Here is a 26,908-nt window from a genome sequence, read left to right on the forward strand (position 1 = left end):
AGGAATTCTCGTGCACATCTCTGTTTGACTTGTTCTAGGATGGGTGTGTTGTCCCATTCGAAGTGGTGTCTTTCCTTATCTGTATGTGAGAGAGGGTCATGTCGTTTTGTGACTAGTTAATGTTCATGTATCCTGGTGGCTAGTTTTCTGCCTGTTTGTCCAATGTTGCGTTTGGCTATAGTACATTCACTTTCCTCATCCAAGTCATTGATATATATTGTAACTAATTGCAGCCCTAGCATTGATCCCTGTGTACACCAATAGTTACAGGCTGCAATCCTGAAAATACTCTATCACAACTCTATTAATTAGCTAATCCTCTATCTACGTTAATATCATACCTTAAACATCATGGGCTTTAGCCTAATGTGTGGTACCTTATCAAATATCTTCTGAACTCCAAGTATACTATATCCACTACTTCCCCTTTATCTATTCTGCAGGTCACCTCCTCAAAGAATTGTAGTCAATTTGTCAGGCATAATTTTCTTTTTATGAAGCTATGCTGACTCTGTTTGATCACTTCATGTATTGATAAATTCTCTGCTATTCCATCCTTTACAATTTTCCCAATAACAGTTGTGAAGCTATCAGGTCTTTAGCTACCTTTTTTGTCTCCTTCTCTTCTAAATAAAGCGTTTGGATTGGTAGTGTTCCACTCCTTGGGAACATTCCCAGAATCTAACGATTTATGGAAAATTACTATTAGTGCATTCACTATCTCTGTAGCTACTTCCTTCAATATCATAGGATGCATTCCATCAGCTCCAAGGGACTCATTAGTCTTTGGTCCCATTAATTTCATTTGTACTTTTTCTTCTAGTGATAATTATTGTATTTATTGCCTCTCTCTTTGTGCCCCTTGAACTTTTAGTATTTGGAGGAAGCTATTAGTGTCTCCTACCATAACGAGTGAAGCAAAGTACTTATTTCAACTCCTCTGCTATTTCCTGGTTCCCCATTGTTTTAGGCCCCTAAGAGAATGAGGCTGGGCGTGTGTTCACTTTTGCTTATGTCCTCCTTATATATTTAAATAGGTTCTTTCTGTGCAACTTGTTCGTTTATCCTTAAGGGCTTTTGTTGGTCATAGAAATGTCTGCAGGTTGAATCAACACGCGCAGCAAAGCGACCATCCCTGCTGCATTTGCTCTCCCAATACGATTCCTTCTCGAGGGTTGAAGAGCGGTCGGTTGGAGAGGAGAGAGGAGAGAGGTGAAATGTTGGGCCACACGGTGGTGTGGTTGATTGGTGCGGGTGTCCCGGAGATGTTACCTAAAGCGCTCTGCTAGGAGGCGTCCAGTCTCTCCAATGTAGAGGAGACCGCATCCAGCACCACTAATCCAGCTCCGTATAAGACCAACCGTGAAGGCTAAAACTTTCCGTGAAATTCTGGTTTGCTACAGTTCTCTGCTCTGTTTCTTACTGATATAACACACTTTCACCCTGACTCCTATCAATAGCAATATCCACGAAATACAGATTAATCCGTTATCGGCTGCAGGACAGATCCGTCTAAGAAAACGCCCTGTCGAAAGGCACTTGCGTCACATCCGGCGTCGAGGTGGGGACGTCAGGTGACCACCGACGTCACCGAAACACACCAGGTGACCGCTGACGTCATCGAGATACCATCAGGTGACCGGAAACGTGACGGAGGCTCTGTCGGTGGTGTATTGTGAGGGTCGTTAGGTGAGTGAGAGTGAGGGGGAATGGAGTGGGACTCTCGCTTGCTGCACCAGGCCCTGCTGCCTGCCCCCGTCCCAGACCCCGTCCAGCCGAGCCCCAGACACTTCTCCAAGTGTGGTTTCTGACCATCCCTCAACTCACTTCCGTGTTCCCATACTCAAGGGGCTCTTAAGGCCTAAAGTAAATAACTTACTGAAGCCTGTGTCTTGTAAATAAAGTTTGAGGATTGGATCCAGTTTAGCTGATGGTTTTTTTTACCTCGCTCCTGTGATCAAGTTTGAAATGTGTGAGCCTGGCTTTCACGTTGACTCTGATCGAGCTGAGAAACTTTACATTCTTTTTGTCGGCGTTAAGGGTTGTTGTTAAAACTTTTTTTTGGTTGATGCTCCTTCAACTGGAATTAAAAGCAATATTGTTTGGATCAGTATTGCCTCTCAGATCAGACTTAATTTTTGGCGTAACGCTTGCAGGGTCCAAAACCCACTTGATGCTTGGGATGGAGAACTGAGACCAGATGCTGGGATTATTTCCACTGAAACTGGAAAGGGCTTAGTAGAGTTTTGTAAATGAATTGGGAAAGACTATCTTCTGGGTTGGGATATGAGATCAGGTGATTAAAATTATCTCTGCAGAATTCGTGGAAACAAACTTCACACTATAGAATAGATTAGATGGTTGAAGGGAACAAATGACAGGCACATGAGATAAGCACAACTGCTCTTGAAGGATAAACACTGGTTGGGTTAAATGGTCTTATTTTAATTTTGTGATTTCAATGCAAGAGAATATTGTTTAATTTAAGCATGAAAATACTTAGCAAGGCATCTTATGGATGGGCATAAGAAATGTGGACACCATCCCAAAAATAAATTAGGAGAGGCTATTTCAGTTTAATGAAATAAATCGTTTTGAGAAGATTGTTAATGATTAAGAGATTTGGAGAGGGATTTACAGAAAAGTAATAATCAGAGGAAAGTGACATTCACTCTGAGTTATTGGTTCTGAACATTTTTTCAAAGATCGGTTTGGATAAGACTGGAAAAAATAATAGATGGAAATGTGTTGCTGGAAAAGCGCAGCAGGTCAGGCAGCATCTAGGGAACAGGAGAATCGACGTTTCGGGCATTAGCCCTTCTTCAGCAACACATTTCCATCTCTGATCTCCAGCATCTGCAGACCTCACTTTCTCCTGGAAAAAATAATATACTAGGACGGAATTCATTGATAAGTTGAACTAGCAAAGAGATGGAAGGATAAAACCAAAGCAAGTGTTGTGTTGCTAGCTGGCATAGCTAATTATTATTTAGAAGTGGCATCAATATTAAAACCTAGCTGAAACATTTTCTGTCTTTTGTTGGTTTCTTTGAGTTTACTCTGCAGAATTTTTAAAACAATGTTATTTCAGGTTTCAAAGTCCAGTTATGCTGCGATCAGGATTTAGACCTGAACGGTTGCGGGTCAACTTACGGCTTGTTATCAACAGGCTCAAGCTATTGGAGAAAAAGAAAAGTAAGTACTTTTTGTGTGAAATAATTAATGATTTCCTGCTTGATATAGTTAATTGTTATTATTCATGTGGTCTCAATAGCTAATTCATGAAGTATTTCCTGTATATGTTGGAGTTAGACCACTATGATCCACTTTAGATCATGATTTATAAATAGACTTGGCATATAAAGCAACCGCATCTTTTTTGGCACTAAGATTCATGTTTAATTCTAAACAAATTAACATTTCCTTTTCTGTGAACAAATCTATACTTATTAGGAATGGGTTACTCCTCAGAGGTCTGTTCCCATACTGTAGGGAATCTAATCTAATCAGCGTATGCTTTATTCACCTTACATCAGCATATAGGATCAGCAGGCCATATATGTTGCCAAGAAAATGTACAGGAGTTCAAGACATGTCCACACAGGAACCAAGCTAGAAGTCATAGCATTTGTCAGCTTATCAAATGACTGTGCTGCAGTGAGGGAATTCTGTGTTACTGAAAAACTTTTGGGGATGGAAGAAGAGGGAATTCACTCTGAAGATACAATGCTCCATGAGGACAGGAACTAACCGATGTCCTATGGTATTATCAGAATATGTTCTTGGAAAATTTGGAATAGTTACAGATTCATCTGAAATGCAATGTGTATAGATTTTTACAATTCACTCATGGAATGTGGGTATTGCTTGCTGGGCCAGCAATTATTGTCTGCCCCTAAGTTATTGTCTGCCCTTGAAGCTGGTGGTGAGCCTTGAATGGCTGCAGTCCATTTGGTGTAGGTACACCCACAATGCCATTAGGGAGGGAGTTTCAGGAATTTGACCCAGCAACATATACTCTTTCCAAATATATACTCTTTATATATACTCTTTCCAAATCTGGACAGTAAATAGCGTGGGGGAAAATTTACAAGGAGTGATGTTCATCTATATCTGTTACCCTTGTACTTTGAGGAGATTGTGATTTTAGGAATGCTGTCGAAGGAGCCTTGGTGAATTTCTGCAGTGCATCATATAGATGGGGCATGCTGTTTTCTATTGAGTCTGGAGGCACTGAATATTTGTGGATGTGGTCCTGATCAAGCAGGCTGTTTTGTCTTGGATGATGTTGTTAGAGCTCCATTCAACCAAGCAACTGGGGAATATTCCATCACACTTCTGACTTGTGGTTTTAGAGTCAGGAGATGAATTACTTGCAGCAAGGTTCCTAATCTTGGAGTCATATTAAACCCTGTATCTAGCAAAAGATTTAGAACTTTAGTTGATCTAGCTATTTTATTGATAAGATCAAGGTTTTTATAGAACAGATGGGAAGTTGATGAAAATTTTTCCATAAGAATTACTAATATGTATACTGCCTGATATGATTTTATGATTTCATTACCAAATCATGGGATTCTATTAGAATACAAGTCATCAGATTGTTAAAATCATGTGGAATATCTAATTCAATGATTGAAGAGAGTGGCAAGGATAGAGAATTGGCTGATGGACAGGAAATAGCTAGTGGAGGTAATGGAGGTATCTTGTTCAGGTTGGTGACCTGTAACCATTGATTTTAGTATGAATTAGTATTGGGTTTTTTTTTTATTTCAAAATGTCGACAAATTACACCAACCTGGGTGGCTCATAGTTTCTGCTGTGCTTAAATCGGCCTTGATGTTGGAAAGATTCAAACATTGACTCATTTGTTGTGATCTACTGAAACTGCTGATGTGTAATGAATTTTTACTTTCCAGTTCTGGTACTGTATTTGTAGTTCAATTACTTGTAATGTAAAATATTACATGTTTAATTAAAAGCTGAATTTTGAAAAACATTGCACCATTTGTTATTATTTGATTTCTTACAGCTGAGTTAGCACAGAAAGCCAGGAAGGAAATTGCAGATTATCTTGCAGCTGGAAAAGATGAAAGGGCCCGAATCCGTGTTGAGCACATCATTCGAGAGGATTACTTGGTGGAAGCAATGGAAATTCTGGAACTGTACTGTGATTTGTTGCTTGCACGCTTTGGCATGATCCAATCAATGAAGTATGTAGCAACTATGACACAAAGTTGTATTATTGCAATAAGCATGCAGACTTTTGGTTGTGCATACTGTTTATCCACTAGTCTTATGTCATATGTGGCTGATCAACAAAGTATTGAAGTGCTGCTTTTGACTGAAAAGTGAAAAGTCACTTGATGCTAGTTTTAAATTTGTAATAGAATGTTTGCTGAATTGTTGCTGACATTTATATTCTGCCAAAACCATACAATTGTTAGCCACCTCTCTGAAAATCTCGATACTAACAATAGTTACTGTGTTCATGTCTTGGGATAGATTATTTATTTTTGTGTTAATTCCTAATGATTACAAAGGCCCAGTATAACTGAGTTTAACAATGGAATACTTTATGGTATTTACTCATGGTATCAACTTTTTCTGTGAAGCACATATTTATTACCTCAATATGTATGAATACTAGAATTATCACATCGGTTCACAAAATTGTGTATAATGTTAAGCTGATAGATTTGTATTGCACTTAGTTGCATATTTTTATTTACCACTATCCTTTATTTGCTGATTCAAAGCAGTACTCTGTTAGGGTTCGAAGTTGAGTTTTCTGGCAAGAGTAAAATTTGTTCTACTTATAACCATTGAGAACAGGATCGAATGTGTGCTTGTCACTTGTCTGGCAACTAGCTATTGAATACTTGGTTTTGGAATTTTAGCAATGGGGGAATGGAGGTGTGGTGAGTAGTTGTTGAACTAGCTATTGGGGTAAGGGAAGGTAAACTGGGTTAGTTGTTTATAGCAAACTCAGATATCCAATATTTTAACCAGTTAGGTTAGTATTCCAGGTTGTTAGTAATAACTGACCAGGCAGTCTAGCTCAGTAAAAGTTCCTGGAAGAGTAAATACGTCAGTTTGTTTCGGGTTCTTCCCACTTGAAACTTTGCAAGCTGTTCCCCAGTACGTAACTTGCCCAACTCTGACCTTGTTTATAAGCAGTCCTAACTGCTGTAACATGAATATTTGAGATTAGGAGCTGAGCATTGCATTTTCCAAACTAGGTGACTCTGGTTTGAGTAGTGGGTATATCCCTTCTGGAAATGTGTGTGCATTTCTTAGTTGGTTCAACTACAATGCACATTTCTTCAATGGAATTGGCTATAATGTGATTGAAGAATTTAGACCATTATTTGTAGAGCATAAACTTTTCTATCTGTATTGGCCAAAAGACAATTCTGATCTCATTGGTTTAAATGGTGCTGCTCTTACGCGATTTTCTTATAATGGGGGATCACACAGGAACAGAACAATTGCATTACATCAGAACAAACTGCATTGAGAAAACAAAACCTCAAGGTGATTTTTCAGTTTGATTTTCAAGTGTAGGTCAGCAACTAACTTTTTTAAAACAAAGGGTTGTTGAAGCACCGCTAAAGTTAAATAAAGTGAGGAATCTTTTGCAAAAGGATATGTTTTATTTGTAATCTACCTTTTTCCTTCTGTATACATGTAGGGAACTTGACACAGGCCTCAGTGAATCTATTTCCACTCTGATTTGGGCTGCTCCACGTCTTCAGAATGAAGTTGCTGAATTGAGAGTTGTAAGTAATCTTTTAAAGTTGACTACTGATGAGTTGTGGTTTCCATCTGCCCCTTTTCATTCAGGGATCTGGACCCAGGCCTGGCAGAGGCAGTTTCTTCATTAATCTGGGCTGCCCCAAGGTTTCATTCTGAAGTAGGAGAATTGAAAATAGTAAGTAGCAGAGATTGGTGGTGGAGGTAGCCAGGCTGCAATATCCTGCTGCTGTTTTGCACGTGTTCTGCATGTCCACGTTTGCAGTGAGGTGCTAGTGTTAAGTTGTCAGTGACTGTAAGTAGAGCATAGAAAATACTTGAGTTTCTTTTCATGGAATTTGTGTAGTATAAAGTATTTGTGATGTTATTTTGTTTTCCTTTTTAGCTCAAAAGTGATGTGTGTGAATGATTGAGCTTCCCTAGATTCACTTGTGTAGCCAACTGAATGCAGTTATTGTTATATCCTAATCTGTTTGCAATTGTAACCTTTTTCTTACTTGCCTTAAGTGGAAAAGACAAGTTCTGTACTTTTCATTATATTTACCAATCTGACATCAAGGCAGACTAAGAAACCACTTCTGTTTCTAATTCTTTTTGAATTTTGATATTCGATTTTATACCTTGAGTTAAGTTTATTATTAGCTTTACTTGTAGAATTAGAAATTCTAGAATTTGAGGGTTACGAAGACACATTGAACAATCCTATGTCTGCTCAAGGAGCCCTTCTCAGTGGGAGCATGGTTCAAAGCTAGGGCTGTTGTACTAATACTCTGATCCATGGTTCAGTGAGCAAGGGACCTTGGCATATGATCATTGAATAAATTGTATAATTTACTGAACAAATACCTGTATTTTGGTTGAGGAAAATCTATTGGCAGAAGAATGCTCTTTAAGTATATTTTTAGATGACTTCTTAGATTGCCCAAATTATCTTAAATTTGAGATGTTAGTGGTTATGTTTACTGTTTGGGGTGGCGCGGTAGTTCAGTGGTTAGCACTGCTGCCTCACAGCACCAAGGTCCCAGGTTTGATTCCAGCCTCTGGTGACTGTCTGTGTGGAGTTTGCACATTCTCAGTGTTTGCACGTGTTTCCTCCGGGTGCTCCGGTTTCCTCCCACAGTCCAAAGATGTGCAGGTCAGGTGAATTGGCCATGCTAAATTGCCCATAGTGTTAGGTGCATTAGTCAGAGGGAAATGGGTCTGGGTGGGTTACTTTTTGGAGGGTCGGTGTGGACTGGCTGAGCCAAAGGGCCTGTTTTCACACTGTAGGGAATCTAATCTAATCTTGTAATCACTAGTAAAGGTGCTGCAGGTTTATGTTAGCCATACATAAACTTTCCAACTGGAAGTGATTGTAATTTTTGCAAAATGTTAATAAGTTATTATTATTATTGAAATACATTACCATGTTTGATTCTACACATGAAAAATAGGAGTAGAATTGTAGAATAGATTACATTTTTCCAAAATATTACACTGGACTTTTCTACCTTTAATTTTTGATCTGTTTATCAATGCTGGTTTTTTTAACCATGTATCATTTTTCTTCCTCAATTTGATCTTTAAAGATGACGAGTTATTGGTCTGGCAAGGGTAAATTTGTAGCATAGAGAACAGTACGTCTAATTCATTCATTCAAAAAAAATGCGATTAAACCCTGAAACTAAATTTAGCATGCTGTGATTATTTTAAGCAAAGGAATCTCATTATTTTTAATAATGCTCCAAACATTTTGTGTATTTTCTTTCTTTAATGGATCTTGACCATTATTGCTATTGTTTCTCATTAATTTCTGTAAAACTTTTTGTATAAGTACTACTCATTTTCATATTTCTTTATATAGATTTTCATGATTTATGAATTGTGATTCGCATACTAACCAATTACTATATGAACAAATTGGGATCAGTTTTTTAAAAAAACAGTAGCGAAGAAATTAATGGGACTGAAAGTTGATACATTCCCTGGACCTGATGATCTACATAGCTAAGTCATCGAGTCATACAGCACGGAAACAGATCCTTCAGTCCAACCAGTCCATACTTAACGTAATCCCAAACTAAACTAGTCCTGCCTACCTGCCTGCTCCTGGCCCATATCCCTCCAAACCTTTCCTATTCATGTATCTATTCAAATGCGAACCACACTCCGTGTATAAACATTTGCCCCTCATGTCTTTTTAAAATCTCTTTTCTCTCACCTTGAAAATGTGTCCATGGTCTTGAAATCCCTCACCCCAGGGAAAAGACAACAACCATTAATTCTATCTATACCTATCATTATTTTATAAATTTCCACCAGATAGTCTTGTCAACCTCCGGCACTCCAGTGAAAAATGTCCTAGTCTATCCAGCCTTTCTTTATAACTTAAACCTTTCATACCTGGCAACATCCTGTTAAATCTCTTCTGAGCCCTCTCTAACTTGATAATATCCTTCCTGTAACTGGTGGCCAGAAGTGGACACAATATGCCAGAAGAGACCTCACCGATGTCCTGTAGAACATCAAAATGACTTCTCAACTCTTATTCTCAAAGGACTGAGCAATGAAGGCAAGTGCGTCAAATGCTTTTTTGATCACCCTGACTATATGTGATGCAAACTTCAAAGAATTATATACCTGCGACTCTGGGTCCCTTTGGTCTACAACACTACCCAAGACCCTATCATTAATTGTGGAAGTCCGACCCTTGTTTATTGTGTTACATAGGGTAAACTCTCCTGCTAAATTTAAAACCAGCAACACAGAAAAGATTTATCCGCTGCAGTAATCTGTAAAAAATTGAGTGGCCAAGAACTATTTAAAGTAAAAATTAACAACTTTTTTCTTAAAGTATAACAGAGAATAATTAACTAACCACTATTTACAATTCCTTCCTCTAACCTATCTTTTACCATCCCTTCTATACTAGTCTGATAAAACTCCCAATTAAGAATTACAAAACCAGACAGCTTTTGTTCTTCTATTCAGATCTTCGTGTATCTTCCTTTCTTCTTCTTAGGAATTTCTGCGTCACGGGTTACTGATCGAAAAGGTACCTTTTTTAGGGGCTATTTTTTTAGGCAGTTTATTTACATGCTGGGCTTGTCAGTTCTCCTCTCAATTGTTCAATTTTCCCTGATCTTATACCCCCAAAACATCGGATCGTGTCATTGGTTTTTAAAATTGTCAATATACTCCATTCAAACTGGATTGGAGTTTGATATTTTTCAGAGTATAATTTAAATTGATTGGCCGAATTCAAATTTGTGTTGTCTCCTGGCAACGAGCTAATAGAGTTGCTCAAGCAAAGGTTACATTGTTGCCTTACTGAGAACAGTTGGTGCTGTGTCTGGTAGTTCTGCTTTTAGCTCTCTTAAAGTACACACACATCTTCATAACAATTGTATCAAAATTCCATAGCAACACTGAAGTGGCAGAACTATTTGCTTAACATCATTAGCAAGCAAAATGTTAGAAACTATCAGAAAGGATGTTTTAAGTGAACAATCAGAAAATAATGGTTGGAATTGGCTGAATCAACCTGTATTTATCAAAGGAATATGGTGGTGTTGAATTTTGATGCTTTTTCTCTACAAGTTGCTGCCAGACCTCTGAGTTTCTCCAGCTTTTTTTTGTTTTTGTTTTTAGTCTTCACGTTTCTCACAAGTTCACTTTCATATCTATTTTCTCTTCCTTTATCAACTTCTTGGTCCCCCTCTGTTGAATTCTAAAATGCTTCAAGCTTTCAGCTTATTACTTTTTAGTGACTTTATAAGCCTCTAATAATCTTTATAATCTTTAATTTCTCGTGCTATGTTTGAATCACCTTTTCTGCTATCTTTTTGTGCCTCAAAATAATGTAAATGTATTGTAAACTATGTAATAATTATTAAAATGTTAGGGATTACCTGTCCATCATCACGCCTTTTATTAGAAACATAGCAAATAAAAGCAGGTGTAGGCCATTCAGCCCTTCAAGCCTGCTCTGCCATTCAATATGATCGTGGCTGACCATCCATTTCAGTTCACTATGCTTTGATCCCTTTAGCTGTAAGAATTATATCTAGCTCCTTCTTATAAACAATCAATGTTTTGTCTTGAACTGCTTTCTACTGCAGAGAATTCCATAGGCTTACCACTCCCCAGGTGATGAAATTTTTCTACTTCATCTCTGTACCGTTAGACTGTGACCTTTAGTTCTGGACTCCCCAGTTATCAGGAACTTCCTTCCTGCATTTATCCTGTCTGGTCCTGTTAGAATGTTATAGAATATATATAGGAGAAAGTGAGGACTGCAGATGCTGGAGATCAGAGCTGAAAAATGTGTTGCTGGAAAAGCGCAGCAGGTCAGGCAGCATCCAAGGAGCTGGAGAATCAACGTTTCGGGCATAAGCCCTTCTTCAGGAATGTATATATATAGAATATAATATACAATCTTCCCCTCATTATTCTATACTTCAGTGAAGAAAGATACAAATAAACCATGTAATTCCCTGCAAGTCTATCTTTTGTTTACATTATAATGATTCTTTGTTATTAACAGACAAGTTTTCAGTTACATTGTTTTATGCCCAGTATTCCACGATTCCCATTAAAACAAACTTTAACCAAGCAATACTAAAATGCTGCCATTTGCTTCGTATTTTGAGTCCTCCAGGTGATTAAGTTTTTCTTACTTTCCCTTTTAGGATTTCTGAGACTTGAATCTACTTAACAACATTTGATAATATTTTCTTTCTTTGTAGGTCTCAGATCAGCTGTGTGCCAAGTACAGCAAAGAGTATGGAAAACTTTGCAGAACAAATCAAATAGGGACTGTGAATGAGAGGGTAAATGCAAACTAATTTTTTTTATAAAATACTTTGCTCAAAGGAGCGTCACTACCATTTCATTACAAAACAACAAATTTTGACAAAGTGAATGCTTACTGCAAAGTTTAAAAAAGCTGTAGCCCTCAAAGTTAGATGATGCAACATTCAGCAGTTTGCCAATAGCCTTTGTTCTATGGATCGGTGAATATAATTATGCCCCAACACTTAGGTATTAGAAATTACTACAATGATAAGAATAACTAAAGAAGTTGATTTATCCCATCAAACTTGCCCCTTCTGTATAAACATATGGTTTTCTTATGTTACTAAAATATGAATAAAGAAAATTTAATGAATAAAATTTTCAGATACTGTATTAGCCATTCCAAGATTTATTTATTTCTTTAGGTTGACTGACTATTTTTGGTTTAAAATGCATAAATGTTTGCTCTCTGAAATCTTCTGAAATTGAGAAGCACTGCAATTTTCTCAATCTACCATTTAAAATTAAGTATTTCAATCTGGTATTGATGCTTAGCAGGGTTTAGATTCTCCTGATTCATCAGTATTTTTCCTTACAACGTGGTTATGTTTTAAAAGTGTACAGTTAAAGTTAGCCTATTATGAATTTGTTCATACAGAAATTCTGATTATTTGATAGCTTTCACTAATCTAGCAATATTAATTTTGTATTGTATTATTCATTTACAAACTGCTGTGATAGTTACTTGGAATTCCCAAGATTTCACCTTTTTGCATGTTTTTCTCATTGATTTGAATTCCTTTTCAGCTAATGCTCAAACTAAGTGTTGAGGCACCACCTAAAATCCTTGTGGAGAGATACTTAATCGAGATAGCAAAGAACTATAATGTTCCATATGAGCCTGATGCTGTTGTCATGGTATGTACAAAGACAGTTCCATCTACAACGGTTCTAAGGTACAATCTGAATTGTTGCTCCAAGTCACAAGTTGTACAGTTTATTAATAGTTGCAAGAGTGGGTAATCCTATCAAGAATGTAGTGTAGTTTGTTTTGAAATGAAGTTCAACTGAGTAATTATTTATTTAGGTTAAAAACATTTCATATGATGTCATTCTCAGCTGTAAACCTTGCTTTCAATGTCATCAATATGTCCTGCTTAATAACTGAAAGACATTCTCCTGATCAAAGAAAATTAACATGGATTTGTTAAAAATGGGTCATGCGTACTGAAACTGATTTGAAGTTTTTGACAAGCTAACTGAAGGAGTGAGAATGTCTATGCATGTTACTTTTACGGACTTGCCTCTTGAATCAAGAACCAAAGAACACAGATTTAATGTGATTGGCAAAAGAGCCAAAAAAACCCATGGAGAACAAGCTTTTAATACAGGGAATAGCTATGGTTGAGAGAGTGCTGCTGAGAGGGTGGTGGAGTCTATCAAATCTTTTATTCTCCAAGAGAATTGAGTAAGTACAAGAAGAGAGAAAATTGCCAACTACTGAGAAATGGATAGGGGAGTGACATTAGCTGGATTGATCTTGGTGAGATACGTCTTAAACTGAATGACTACTGCCTGTGCTGTAAGCATTCTTTAGTTCCTTAAAATATTATATGCTAACTTTGAAACTCATGACATTATTGACTTTGTTAGGAATTTGGCTGCATGTAGGTGATGGAATAAAGATAATGGACAAGCACCCTAACTGGCAGTATGAGGTTAGTGGTGATCTGCAAGGATTTGTGTTGATGTCTCAACTAATCACCATATTTATTAATAGCTTAGATGATAGGATAGAAACTCTCACCTACATTTGCAAATGGCATAAAGCTAAGTGACCTTGTAAGCCCTGTAGGTGAAAGCATTAAATTCAAAGATAAATTGTTAGATTAAATGAATGAATAAAACCCTGGCAAATGGATTTCAGTGTAAGCAAAGATGTGTTATCCATTTTTGATTTAAAAACAATAGATCAGGATACTTTAAGTGATGGTTAACTAGTAACAATGAAGTCCAAAGAAACATGGGAATCGGGTGCACAGATTTATGAAATGGCATGCACACATGCAGAAAATAAACAAAAAAGGATAATTGAATGCTGGAATTTGTATCTAGGTGACCTGAATAACTACAGTTAAAAGTTATGCAAAGTTCTGTTTAGGCCATACCTGGAGTATTTTGAATAGTGCTTGGTATCAAGGAAGGGATATGTTGGTTTTGAAAAGAGTGCCACACAAGTTTGCCTGAATGTAACTGGGCTTCGAGTTAAATGCAAGGAGAGGTAGTGTTGTATTCCTTGAAACTTATAAGGTTAAGGGGTGATTGATGACCTTTTCCATTTATTCTGGGCAGCAGATAGAGTGGATATTGAAAAACCTTTATTTCCTAGATGGGGCTTTGTGACAAGGATCACTGTATAAAGGGTAGAACCAGATCATTCAGAAATGAAATCAGGATCACTTTAATATGCAACTGATGGGGTAAGATTGAACTTTCCTCTGCAGGTGACAGTTTTTCAATTGCATATATTAAATTTGGGAATTATTATACAAGGATATTTAGAGGCAAAAGTAGTTTACAGATCAGCTGTGGTCTTACTAAATGACAGAATAGGGGCTAAATGGTTTACCTACCTATTTGTGTCCACAGCAAATTACAAAGATTGATAACACATTGTGAAAACATTTCTCTTAATCTTGGTCCTAAATAGCTAATTCTGATGCAGTTCTGGTCTGTCTGCTATAGGAAAGATGTTGTTATACTTGAATGGGTGCAGGAAAGATTTCCAAGGATGTTTCTAGAATTGGAGGGCTTGAGCTATCGGGAGAGGCTGAATAGGCTGGGGCTATTTTCCATGGAGCGTCTGATGCTGAGGGGTGAGCTTATAGAGGTTTATAAAATCATGAGGGGCATGGATAGGGTAAATAGACAAGGTCTTTCCAGCTTAGGAGAGTCCAAAACTAAAGGGCAGAGCTTAAAGGTGAGAGAGGAAAGACTTAAGGGGGACCTAAGGGGCAACATTTTCATGTGGAGGGTTTTTCATTTATGGAACGAGCTGCCAGAGGAAATAGTGGAAGCTGGTACAATTACAACATTTAGAAGGCATTTAGATGGATACATGAATAGGAAAGGTTTAAAGTGATATGGGCCAAATGCTGACAAATGGGACTAGATTTATTTAGGATATCTGGTCAGCATGGGCGAGTTGGACCAAAGGGTCTGTTTTTGTGCAGTACATCTCTGACTCTCTGACTCTAATCTCTTATTCTGAGATTGTGGTTTGCAGTTCTAGATTTATTAATATCTACCCAGCAACCTCTTTGAGAATTTTGTGTTTCGGTGAGATCACTGTGCGACTCTTTCTTCTAATTTCTGGAAAAATATAGGCTGAGTCTATTCAGTTTGCCTTTGACACAGTCCCCCATTCCAAGAGGCAGTGTATTGAATCTTTCTTGTGCTGCTTCTGAGCCAGGTTTATGCTGCTTTAACCAAAAGTGTGTACTGTACACCAGGTGATTTTGCCTGTGAATGATACTATTCTTTACAATGTCCCTCCCAGTTTACCTCCTTATTAAGCAAATTCTCCACACATTAAAATTGCTTCATCATGTCTAATGATCATAGAGTCATCGATGTACAGAACGGAAACACACCCTTCAGTTCAACTCGTCCATGCTGACCAGATATCCTAAATTAATCTAGTCCTATTTGCCAGCACTTGGCCCATATCCCCCTCAACCCTTCCTATCTTTAAGTCTGATCATTTGCACAGTATTTATATAAGATTTAGAACAACTGACACAACCTTCCATATCCAGATGATGCTATTGATCTTGTGCATTTATTAAGTTCTGAATTTGCTGATTTTTTTTCAGTAAATCATAGAGTTGAAGAATAAGCTAATGGTTTTAAATTATAACACTATAAAATGAAGGTTGTCTTCTAACTGCTGTGGCAATGAAATGAGTATTCATTTTAGCAAAGTCTATGCTTGGAAGTTATAGTTGAGATTGGAAGCTCTCTGCAAGTTGATTATTTAGAAATATACACTAGTATGCAGGCACTTTGAAAAAAAAATCCAATTAGTTCTACTCCCCTGCTCTTTCCCATAGACCTTCATTTTCTTAATATTTATCAGCATATTTTTAATTTTTACTCATTGAGGATGTGGCTTTACTGATTGGGCCAGTATTCACTGCCCATTCCTAATCTTTTACCCCACTCCCTTTTTGAAGCTGTTTTAAGCATTGCAATCTAAATCATAACTCGTGTGTTTAAACAAAAAAGCTCCTGATTTCTCTTTTTTTAGATTACATTAGATTAGATTACATTACAGTGTGGAAACAGGCCCTTCGGCCCAACAAGTCCACACCGACCCGCCGAAGCGAAACCCACCCCATACCCCTACATTTACCCCATACCTAACACATGGCCAGTTCACCTGACCCTGCACATCTTTGGACTGTGGGAGGAAACCGGAGCACCCGGAGGAAACCCACGCAGACACGGGGAGAACGTGCAAACTCCACACAGTCAGTCGCCTGAGGCGGGAACTGAACCCGGGTCTCTGGCGCTGTGAGGCAGCAGTGCTAACCACTGTGCCACCGTGCCGCCCACTTCTCTTCCTGAGGCTCTTCTAATTCTTTTCAATCTTTGTCCTTTGGTTACTGACACTTCTATCAGTTTCTTACTATTCACTTTATCAAAACCTTTCTGTTAAATATTATCTTACTGTTGTTTTAAAGAACAGTATGGAGTCAGCTATTACGAGGGGGCATAGCTTTAAATTAAGGGGTGGTAGGTATAGGACAGATGTTAGGGGTAGATTCTTTACTCAGCGAGTCGTGAGTTCATGGAATGCCCTGCCAGTAGCAGTGGTGGACTCTCCCTCTTTATGGGCATTTAAACAGGCATTGGGATAGGCATATAGAGGATAGTAGGCTAGTGTAGGTTAGGTGGGCTTGGATTGGAGCAACATCGAGGGCCAAAGGGCCTGTACTGCGCTGTATTTTTCTATGTTCTATACCAGTTTTTCATCCTTGATATCCCTAGTACATCCTTCCCATTGCATGAGTGTTTCAATGGCAAGTTCCAATACAACATACATTGTAATTTTTTTGGGTCTTGTGGGTAAGTATTTTTGGAATATTTAGTACTTTGTTATGTAATACAATTATATTTTTCATGATTTGAAATATTTGGTTATTACGTCTAGGGTGAAGTCCCAGTTGGAGTGGAAGCAGATTTGATTGATGTGGATAATGGTGATAAAAAGGGTGGCCCTGGAGGGGGAGGTGGTGGAGGATTTACAGCACCTACTGTAGACAGTATGCCAATGCATATGCCAATGCCAACACCATCTGTACCATTTTCATACCCACCAAGGAAAGGGCCAGTAAGTATTTTCGTAAACAGTTTGCTCTCTAATACTGTGTCCAATTTTATTCAGTTCTGCCCAAAGAAACAACTTTGACTTACTTCATATCCTTTAGAAAAAAAAGAATCCTAAGAGCCCTTCACAGAAATATAATCAGACAAAAATAATTGGTGAGATGCGCACAGAAAGTATTAGGTTAAAAGCTTTGTCAAACAGGAGAGATTTAGAGACCTAAACATGGAACAGGAGAAGCAAAGGCTGTAAAGAAGAAATTCCACACTGTAGTTTGAGACAACTGATGGCAGTTATGAAGCAAACTGGTGGGGAAAAGTGGGAGTGGAATGCAAAAGGAACTAAATGGTCTGAGGTTTTTTTTTCAGTTGAGAAAGAGAAAGCAATGAAGGAATTTAATCACAAAGATTAAAATTTTATATTTATCATATCAGGCTGTGGGAGCCAATGTGATGCTGAAAAACATGGGTAATAGATTATTGGAATGCTGTAGGATTGGATGGGGACAGCAGAAGTTTGGATAAAATGAAATGAAGACTGGAGGCTTGACAGGAGAGTGTGGATCATGAATAGAATCATGTATAGAATGCAGAGTACAACTTAAATCATAAAAGCAAAATACTGTGGATGCTGGAGATCTTAAAAACTAAGTTTCAATAGGAGTCTGTTCCTGTCTCTGCAGGTGTTACTAGACTTGCAGAGTTTCTTCAGCACTTTATTTTGCTAACTTGAATACTGCCTTTGTGATTCTAAACCAGTTACAGTTGTATTGGTTTTTTTTTAGTTTGGGCGTATATACTTGGGATGGGTTATTGGTTAAAATAACTTCTGAAAGGGTCTATGAAAAGTTAGTTGGCTGTTAATCAAATCTAGTTGAAATCCGTATTGTTAAGGGTTATTTTTTTCTGGTGCATGTAATAATCTGCTTATTTCTGAAACTTCTAGTTTAAAGTGTAGGTTCTAAATTCTTTACTGAAAATGTGTTGCTGGAAAAGCGCAGCAGGTCAGGCAGCATCCAGGGAACAGGAGAATCGACGTTTCGGGCATAAGCCCTTCTTCAGGAATGGCTTATGCTCTGATCTCCAGCATCTGCAGACCTCACTTTCTCCTCTAAATTCTTTAAACAAACGTTGCTTGAATGGCATCTTTTCCATAGGCAAAGGATAGTATGTATTCTTTTGCTTCAACTAGACTTTTTTTTATTGCTTGCTAAATTTTGACATGATGATTGACACTCTTTATATGAAATTACATATTTAATTTTCAATGTATCAAGTATATCCGTTCACTGGTTCACTTGCTAATCCATAATCTGCAATATATTAAAAACAACAATATTTAGTGGAGTAAATGCTTCAGTTCTCCAGTGAGGTTAACCATTTGAAAAGAGTGTGATTGATCATATTCGATCTCTTAAATTCCCAACATGTCTCTGAAATGGAGGTGGAACACGGAGTATATTAGTAAAATCTCATTCTGTGCGGTCAGTTGTGTAAGGGGTCAATTAATTGGTAATTGTATGGTGTGTATCTCTGACATGACCAAGGTATGAAGCAATTATAAACAATCCAATTTGAGGTGCTGGAAATTCCTAGTGAAATGTGTATTGTAGCATTGAACATGCCTTCTGATTCAGATGTATTCTGTGATCCGAATTAATGGTTTTGGATGGCACTGATGAGTTGAGATTGCACATCCCTAATTTACTCCTTTTGTGGGTGTGGGGAGAAGGTATGGAAAATAATGGCTCCCAACCAAGCTGGTTAACATACAGTGAACAAGAATTGATAAAGCCAAGTTACATAATCCTGCTGATTTGATAGTGTAGATGCTCATAGACTTGATCATCAAAGTTGCAATGGGTGGTGTGATATGCTTGACATTGTATTGGATTGAATCTTGTCTTTTTTTAATTTCATCTAGGATAACAATCTACCAGTGGACACTTACCAGCCATTCAACAACTTCCAGCCACCTAACATGGGGGGTAACCCACCCCCAATACCAACACAACCACCAACATATGAATCTGTAAGTTGCTGAGGTTCTTTTGCAGCAGCAAGACCTGAATATGGCAACTGGGGAGAATGGATAATCAGGAAAGATGTTTCAATTGTTCTTTCAATGCTTTCAGCCATGCACTAATAGTATTAACACCATTGCCCAAAGCTATGCTCAATTGTGCTTAATGTTAGAGTCACTATTCCTACTCTTATGTTTTAAGGAATGTAAACTATAAGAACATCCAAAGTATCGATTTTTTTTCACAGTATTCCATGGGTCCCCTAAAACCTCTACTGTACTACCAAACGACCTTTTTCAGCACTGGAAATTAGTGTGGAGTCCCATCTCTTCAGGTTCTAATTGTTTGAAATTTTAAATGTATGCTGTCTAAAGAATCTTGGTGAATTTCCTGAGTGTGTCTTGTAGACACTGCTGCTTTGAATGTTATTGGTGGAGGGATTAGATGTTTGTGGATGTAATGCTTATCAAGTCAACTGTTTTCGTCCTGGATGGGATTGAGCTTTTTGAGGGTTTGTTGGAGCTGAACTCATCCAAGCAAGTGGGGAGAATTCTATCACTCTCCTGACTTGTGCTTTGTAGATGATGAACAGGCTTTAGAGAGTTAGGCACGATGCTTGCTGTCGGTTCTTAGTTTCTGCTCTGCTCTTGTCGCCACTGTATTTATATAGCTACTCAAGTTCAATTTCTGGTTAATAATAGCTCTCAGGATGTTGATGGTGAAGGATTCAGCAACAGTAGTGCCATTGAATGGATGATAGTTCGGTTGTCTCTTATTGGAGATGATCGTTGTTTAGCACATGTATGACACAAATGTCACTTCCCACTTGTCAGCTCAGGTCTTGCTGCATTTGGGCATAGATTGCTTTAGTACCTGAGTTGTGAATGGTGAATATTGTGCAATCATCAGTGAACATTCCCACTTTTGACATTATAGAGGAAAGGCCATTGATGAAATAGCATCGAATAGAAACTTATTGTCATGTGTACTTTTACATGAAAAATATAGTGAAAAGTTTTAAGTCAACCTATCGTGGCACCTCCGTTAATGACCGAAGTCATACATCATAAGTAAAATTAAGACTAAGTTTATCACAGTTTGGCTAACAGTTAAATAGCTGAAAATGGTTGGGCTGAGTATACTACCTTGAGGAATTCCTATAAAGATGTCCTGGAGCTGAGATGACTGATCTACAACAACCAAAATCATTATCTTTTGTGCAAGATATGACTAGCCAGCAGATCTATTTCTCCCTGCTTCCCTTTGATTCCAGTATTCCAGCTTCTTGATAGCACACTTGATTAACTATGATCTTAATGGCGAATGCAACCACTCACCCCATGCCTCTGGAGTTCAGCTCTTTTGTCTATATTTGAACTAAGCGTATAATAAGGTCATGAGCTGGGTGCCCCTGGCAGCACCCAAGCTGAACATCAGTGCAGTATGCGTTCTAAGTGGTAGCACTGTTGGTAACACCATCGTTGTACTATGATTGAAAGTAGATTAATAGGTTGATAATTGGCCAGGTTAGATTTGGGCTGCTTTTAGTGATAGTTGCCCACGTTGGTGTGTAAATGACAGAGTTGTAACTGTACTGGAACTGCTTGTTTAGGAATTATGCAAGTTATGGAGCACAAACTTCAGAATTGTTGCCGATTTATTGTCTGGTCCCATTGCCTTTGCAGTATCCAGTACCTCTGATTATATCTTGAAGTTAATCGGAGTGAATTGAATTGGTTGAAGACTGGAGACTGTAATGCTGTGGGCCGTGAAAGGAGAACGAGATGGATCTCCCACTCAACTTTTATGGCTAAAGATTGAGGAACAGTTTCAACCTTGTCTTTTGACCTGCGTTTCCCCATCATTGAGAATGGGGATGTTTGTGGAACCTTTTCCTCCAACATATTTTTAGTTGTACACCACATTCATGACTGGATGTAGCAGTTTTACAGAGTTTAGATTCGATCTGTTAGTTGTGCACTCACTTAGCTCTCTCATTGCTGCTTATGCTGTTTCATACACAAGAATTTTAAAAAATTTATTGTAGCTTCACCAAGTTGGGCATGTTAATTTTAGATATGCCTGGTGCTGCTCCTGGCATTCCCCCTTGCACTCTTCTTTGAAATGGTTGTTGACCTCCTGGCTTGATTGTATTGGTAAAGTGGGAAATATGGCAGTCCTTGAGGTTACTTATTCTATAAATTTTACAAGGTCTACAAATTTGCTACTGCTGATGGTCCACAGTGCCTCATGGATTCTCAGTGTTGAGTTGCTAGATATATTTGAAGTCTACCCACCTAAGCAGCTGCACAATGTGAAGATTGGACTTCGTCTTCACACAAATTGGGGAGTGGTCACCCTTGCCAAATTGTCATGGATAGATGCATCTGCAGAAAGCAGGTTGGTGAGGGTGAGGTCAATGATGTTTTTCCTTCTTATTCGTTTTCCCATCTACTACCACAGACATAGTCTAACAGTTATGTCATTCAAGACTTGACCAGTTTAGCAGTAATGGTGATAGATATTGAAATCTCCCACCCAGAGTACATTCTCTCTCCTTGCCACTGTCAGTGCTTTCTCTAAACGATGTTCAACGTGGAGGAGTACTAATATATCAACTGAGAGGGTGTGGTTTCTGGGAATCAATAGGAGGTTTCCTTGTCCATGTTTGACCTAATACCTTGCGATTTCATAGGGTCAGAATCAATATCAAGGACTCCCAGGGCAACTCCCTCACTCAATGCCATTCTACCGTTATCCCCACTAGGTCTGTCCTGTCTGTGGCACAGGACATTCCCAGGAATAGTGATGGCATTGTCTGGGGCTTTGTGTATAAGGTAAGGCTCTGAGTATGACATTGTCAGGCTTTTGCATGACTCATCTGAGACAGCTCTCCCAATGTTAGCTCTAGCCCAGATGTTAGTAAAGAGGACTTTGCAGATAATGGGCCTGAGTTTGCCATTGTTGTTTCTAATGCCTTCACTGATGCAAGGTTGTCTATCCAATATCATTCCAGTTTTGAGATTTTTTAGTGGTTGAAGCAACTAAGTAACTTGTTCAGCCAGTCCAGAGGATAGTGAATAGCCTAGTACATTGCACTACATGTAGGCCAGACCAGGCAAAGGTGACATTTTTGCTTCCTTCAAGGACGTTGGTGAATCAGATTCATTTTGACAGCCTGCAAAGGTTTCATGGTTAGCATTAGACTTTTAATTCCAGATTTTCATTTAATTTGAATTCCACTATGTGCTGTGTGGTGGAATTTGAACCAGAGCCGCAGAACATTATGTGGGTTTCTCTAGTATTATTCCAGTGACAATACCACTTTGCTGTCACATCCCAAAATCTGCCTAAATTTTTCTGGGACCCGTGGCCAGGATACTGGCATGCATAAATGTAGACGAAAGCGAGGACTGCAGATGCTGGAGATTAGACTTGAGAGTCTGGTGCTAGAAAAGCACAGCAAATTAGACAGCATCAAGGAGCAGGAAAATCGATGTTTTGGGCAAAAGCCCTTCATCAGGAATGAGGCTGGGAGCCTCAGGGGTGGGGAGATTATTTCACTAACAAGCTTGCCTCATTTTTCTTTTGAAAAGCCCATTAATATTAACATGATCAAGAAATAAAAGGTTTCCTTGTGTAAAGTCAAAGCTATGGTTAGATGAAGTAGAAAAGAAACCATTGAGGAGCCTAATCACTGCCATTGACTGACTAGTTGGGCTGAATACCTATTTGTGTGTTGTACATTGTGCAATTCTATGCAATTACTGTTTTCAGGGAGTTTGAATTGATGCAAATAACATTGCTTTCTTTCATGAGTTAATGTCGACTTTCTAACAACGTGTTTGATTGGGACCTTTTAATATAGAAAAAATCCAAAGCTCACAGGAGGAGAAAACCCTAGCACTGAATCTTTCAAAATGTTTAAAGAGAAATGGCTGCAAGTTTATTTGTAGTAGGATATTTTGAAGAGGCTTTGAAACATTTGACAAAGGCTTCAGGGAGGAAAGGTGAAATGGAAAGCATGGTACAGGTCTAAATCTCTACATTTTTAGAAGAGCAGAGAGGGCCAAAGATCTTTAGAGAGTTTTGATATGGGGAATTATGGTAAATGTTTTAGAAAGATGTACATGCCCAAACAGAGAAAATATTTCAATAATGAACAAAAGCAAACAAATATTTCAAACACTTCACCTCCTTTCTAAATCTGAAAGGACAAAGGTCCATTCTGCTCAATCTCTCTGCATAAGAGAGCCCTATAGTCTCAGGAATCAAGCTGGTGAACCTTTGTTGCACTCCCTCTGTCAAGAATATCCTTCTTTGTATAAAAGGACAAAAACTGCACACCAGTTGAGGGATGCTGTAACCAAAGCCATGTCGAATTGCAGCAAATTGTGCTTGCTGTTGTATTTGAGCCTCAGTCTAACAAAGGACATTGTTTGTTATTTGTCTTCCTAATTATTGTGTGCCTGTAGGCTGACTCCCTATGATACAAGGACACTCAGTAATCCCTCTGCAAAACAATATTTGATTAGTCTCTCATCTTTTGAAAATATTCTGCTGTTGTATTTCTTATGTTTTCATATAGAAGTACTAACTGTATCAGCAAATATCATGTTTAATGAAGATGATTGAAGGATCAGCTGTTCAGTAGGCAGGAGGTGTACTTGGAGAGACAGGTTTTGGATCCCTCATTACAGGAATTACCTCTAGTGCTTAACCATCAACAGTGTGAAGTTTGCCAAATCTGTAACTCACTGCTTACCTGAATGAAATCATCCTGTGTGCTGGGCATCAATTTCAAGGATAATATGGAGTTGAGTGGGAAATGCTTCCAGCTTCTGTTAGTGAATATTTAATTCAGGTCATTATATTTCAGCCGTTGCCATGAAATACTATAGATAGCTTGTCATGGATATTTGATTATCAAGTCTACTTGATTTTAATAAATGCTTCTAACAGAATCCAACGCAACAATCTAGACTTACTTATCATGAACAGCATATTCCAGATCCTCGAGTGACATACCTGGTTTGAAATTGACCTTTTTTTGGATTAATGTTGGCCAAAACCTTCCAATAAGCAATGCTTCTCTTACTATCTAACAGCTTGCATAGTGACATTTCTATCGTTAAGTTGACTTGATTGTATTACTGATAATTGATATTGTTTAACAGATAGATGATGTTAGCAGTACTGACACTTGTTTGCCTTCTCCCAAGCTTCCTGGTAAGTCAATACAGATTTGATCTATTTGTATACTTTGAAAATGTTTTTGGTGATTTTATGTTAGCTGATGTGACACTGCACTGCATCAATTTTTTTTATTATTTATATTGTGTAGGTCCTTCTGTCCCAATACCGGCACCTCGACAGTTGCCAGGACCTGCTTCTACTTCAAGCAACTTTGTTTATGATAACGTGACAATACCTGAATTGCCTTCTGTGCCTGATACCCTACCAACAGCATCTATTGGTGGCACTTCCACAGCTTCAGAAGATATTGATTTTGATGATCTGTCACGTAGATTTGAGGACTTGAAGAAGAAAACTTAGTTTACTGATTAAGAATGTTGTACTTTAATTTTCATGGAGCAATTCTAAATTCACTGGTTTATCTCTACAAGAAACTGTAAGGCTTTATAATGAACCAGATGCTATGTATGCTGGTATATTAACACTCCTCCCTTAAAATATTATTTGAATTTCTCTTGATAGTTGGTATACTGTACTTTCAGACAATACTCTAATCCTGTCCCTGGTTATATTTATGGGGAAGGGAATTCTGGCAAAACATAGGGTTAATGGTTGAACATGGATTCAAATCCAGTTTTGGCTCATGAATATTCTAATTGAATCTAATTTTCTTTCTCAATGCTCCAAATAATCAGGGATGACAGGTGGAGTTGAAAGAATAAACAGTATGTTACATAGTGAGATTGCATGTGATTTGAGACTAATGTAAGGGAAATAGCTGCCTTGACAAAATTGTCAGTAACATTTGGTAAAAGGGTAAATTGTTTTCAAACAATCATTGGTCAAGTATCTTGTGTATTCCAAAAAAAGTCACATACACCTTCCTATTCACAGATGGAAAATTCCTATGTTATTTAAAATCTAATTTAAAACTCATCTGTAATAAAGCATCTGTAACTTGTCATGATTCATTCATGTTAGAATAAAATTTTTGAACTTCTAGTGTAGCAACTGGTATGCTTGGTATACTTATTAGTGATTACCAAGAATGCTTGGAAGATGTCTACATGTCAACTTTAAGAGCATTCCAATTGAAGCTGCTAAAAAAATTGAACTTTTATGTTGCAGTTTTAAAATTATGATCTAGGTAGTTGGGGGATGGTGATGACTAAAATCTTAAACAATAGCTTACTCCCAAGTCCCTTCAATGCTGTGGGAATTTCATCTTATTTTTAACAATGACATATGCATTGCTTATATATGGCTTAAATACCAACAGAAAATGGAACAATCAAATCGGTGAGTTTTTGTGTGCACGTTGGATTCCATATATTGAGTATGTAAAATTCTTTTCTCAAGATTGTTAGCATAAAGTAGTCGTCTAACCGTTTTGTTGTAGAATACATCTTGCTTCACTGTACAGCCAAAAGGATGGATGGATTCTATGGTGCAGTACCTTTGCTGTTGTCTTCCAGTACCAATGGACTTCAAATCTTTACTTGCTGATCAGTCCTTTGCTCCAATCAGAAGTATCCAAGACTGGAGCATTCAGTCAGAGATGTAAATTGAGCCCCTTACCCTTTTGATTGGGCTGATGTCTGAAGGGGTTAGTGGAAAACTAGAGTAACTTTTTTTGAGAGCCCATAACTAAGGCAATAATTCTTCGAGTCACTGACCTATGCTTTTGGTGGACAAGGTGTGTGATACAGTGAAATTATTTGAGACAAAATGGGATAAAATACATCTCTTCCTCCCAAATGCCACAAGCAGTCTTTTTGAGTAGCTGCTATGTCTCCAAGTTCCTGTAATCACAAAATTTACAATCTGGAGAATGTAGGTGAACGCTACAACAGAACCTTGCATGGTCTGTAATGACAGGTGAGTGCACCTGTGTGTGTGTGTGTGTGTGTGTGTATATAAAACAGGATAAATGATAAAAAGGCAGACCAGTGGCCTGAGCTTCATAGTTTCCTGCATCTGTTTCTACATTGTCATTAATAAGCTTTTAATGGAGCAAAACTGTAAATGTTCTAAAAATTTGAAGTGATTGAATATTGTTTAACTTATACATTTTATCATATAATTAAAGTGGTTTACATTAGCTACCAAACAAACTAGATACAGCAACAATAGTAATGAACTCATTCCTGGGACATGTGAAATAGTTATGATTTTGCAAAGTTGATTTACACATACATGCACCGAGGATTGATATCTCAATGTACATGAGGGCTGGACACAGTCAAAATAGCTTTCAAACAGCAAGTCTGGCCAGTAATCATCTGGTAGTCCAAGTTATTAATGGATTAGGAATAACCTTTTAGTGGAAGTAATGCATTGTTATAAATCATCATAACTATACTTTCAATGCAGATTGATCTTAAATTTTCACCTTGTAATGTGTTGATTTTCCATTCTTCTGCTCATAATTAAACGATGTTTTGAAAGCCTTATTTGTCAAATTGGGGTCCTTTACAAAAATGTATGCAATCTTGGTGTACTTGATATTCTTTATGTTTAAACATTGCTAAATAAAACAACTTTAAAGGGTTTCTCTGGTTGAAGTTCTGTTAATTCGGGTAGCATCTAGAATGTTTGGTACCTATCAGTTTAATGTGGATATTTACTATGTAAGATTGTATATTAGCACAACCTACTTGTACAGCTGATAATAGACTATTATCCATCTGTTAGTTTGTTTAAAACAATAGAATCCTGAAATTCCTTGTAACCACAAGACTGTCCTGTCATTTTAATACTCCAACCTT

At 37.8% G+C, this 26,908-nt stretch overlaps 1 protein-coding gene across 5 annotated transcripts; it reads left to right on the forward strand.

Moving 5' to 3' along the window:
* The first annotated feature begins 1,586 nt into the window (after window positions 1–1,586).
* Window positions 1,587–26,690, forward strand: ist1 (IST1 factor associated with ESCRT-III). 5 transcript variants are annotated; one of them, XM_043706724.1, is made up of 10 exons: window positions 1,587–1,689; window positions 3,092–3,195; window positions 5,033–5,213; window positions 6,695–6,782; window positions 11,484–11,567; window positions 12,340–12,450; window positions 16,748–16,927; window positions 18,845–18,952; window positions 24,122–24,173; window positions 24,289–26,690. In XM_043706724.1, exons 2-10 carry the CDS (start codon window positions 3,108–3,110, stop codon window positions 24,498–24,500), a joined length of 1,104 nt encoding a protein of 367 aa, XP_043562659.1. In that variant the 5' UTR covers window positions 1,587–1,689; window positions 3,092–3,107; the 3' UTR covers window positions 24,501–26,690. The 5 variants fall into 5 exon arrangements, 4 of the variants coding, with proteins under 4 accessions (XP_043562659.1, XP_043562663.1, XP_043562660.1 ...); XM_043706728.1 differs by having other exon boundaries at window positions 24,167–24,173; XM_043706725.1 differs by lacking the exon at window positions 6,695–6,782 and adding an exon at window positions 6,847–6,934.
* The last annotated feature ends 218 nt before the right edge of the window (window positions 26,691–26,908 follow it).

The sequence above is a fragment of the Chiloscyllium plagiosum genome, chromosome 17 (assembly GCF_004010195.1).
Source record: "Chiloscyllium plagiosum isolate BGI_BamShark_2017 chromosome 17, ASM401019v2, whole genome shotgun sequence".
In the NCBI taxonomy this organism is placed as follows: Eukaryota; Metazoa; Chordata; class Chondrichthyes; order Orectolobiformes; family Hemiscylliidae; genus Chiloscyllium; species Chiloscyllium plagiosum.

Coding starts and splice junctions, on each gene's coding strand:
- ist1 (XM_043706724.1), top strand. CDS start 3,108: ATGCTGCGATCAGGATTTAGACCTGAACGGTTGCGGGTCAACTTACGG. Junction 5,214..6,694: donor GGCATGATCCAATCAATGAA/GTATGTAGCAAC, acceptor GTATACATGTAG/GGAACTTGACACAGGCCTCA. Junction 6,783..11,483: donor AAGTTGCTGAATTGAGAGTT/GTAAGTAATCTT, acceptor CTTTCTTTGTAG/GTCTCAGATCAGCTGTGTGC.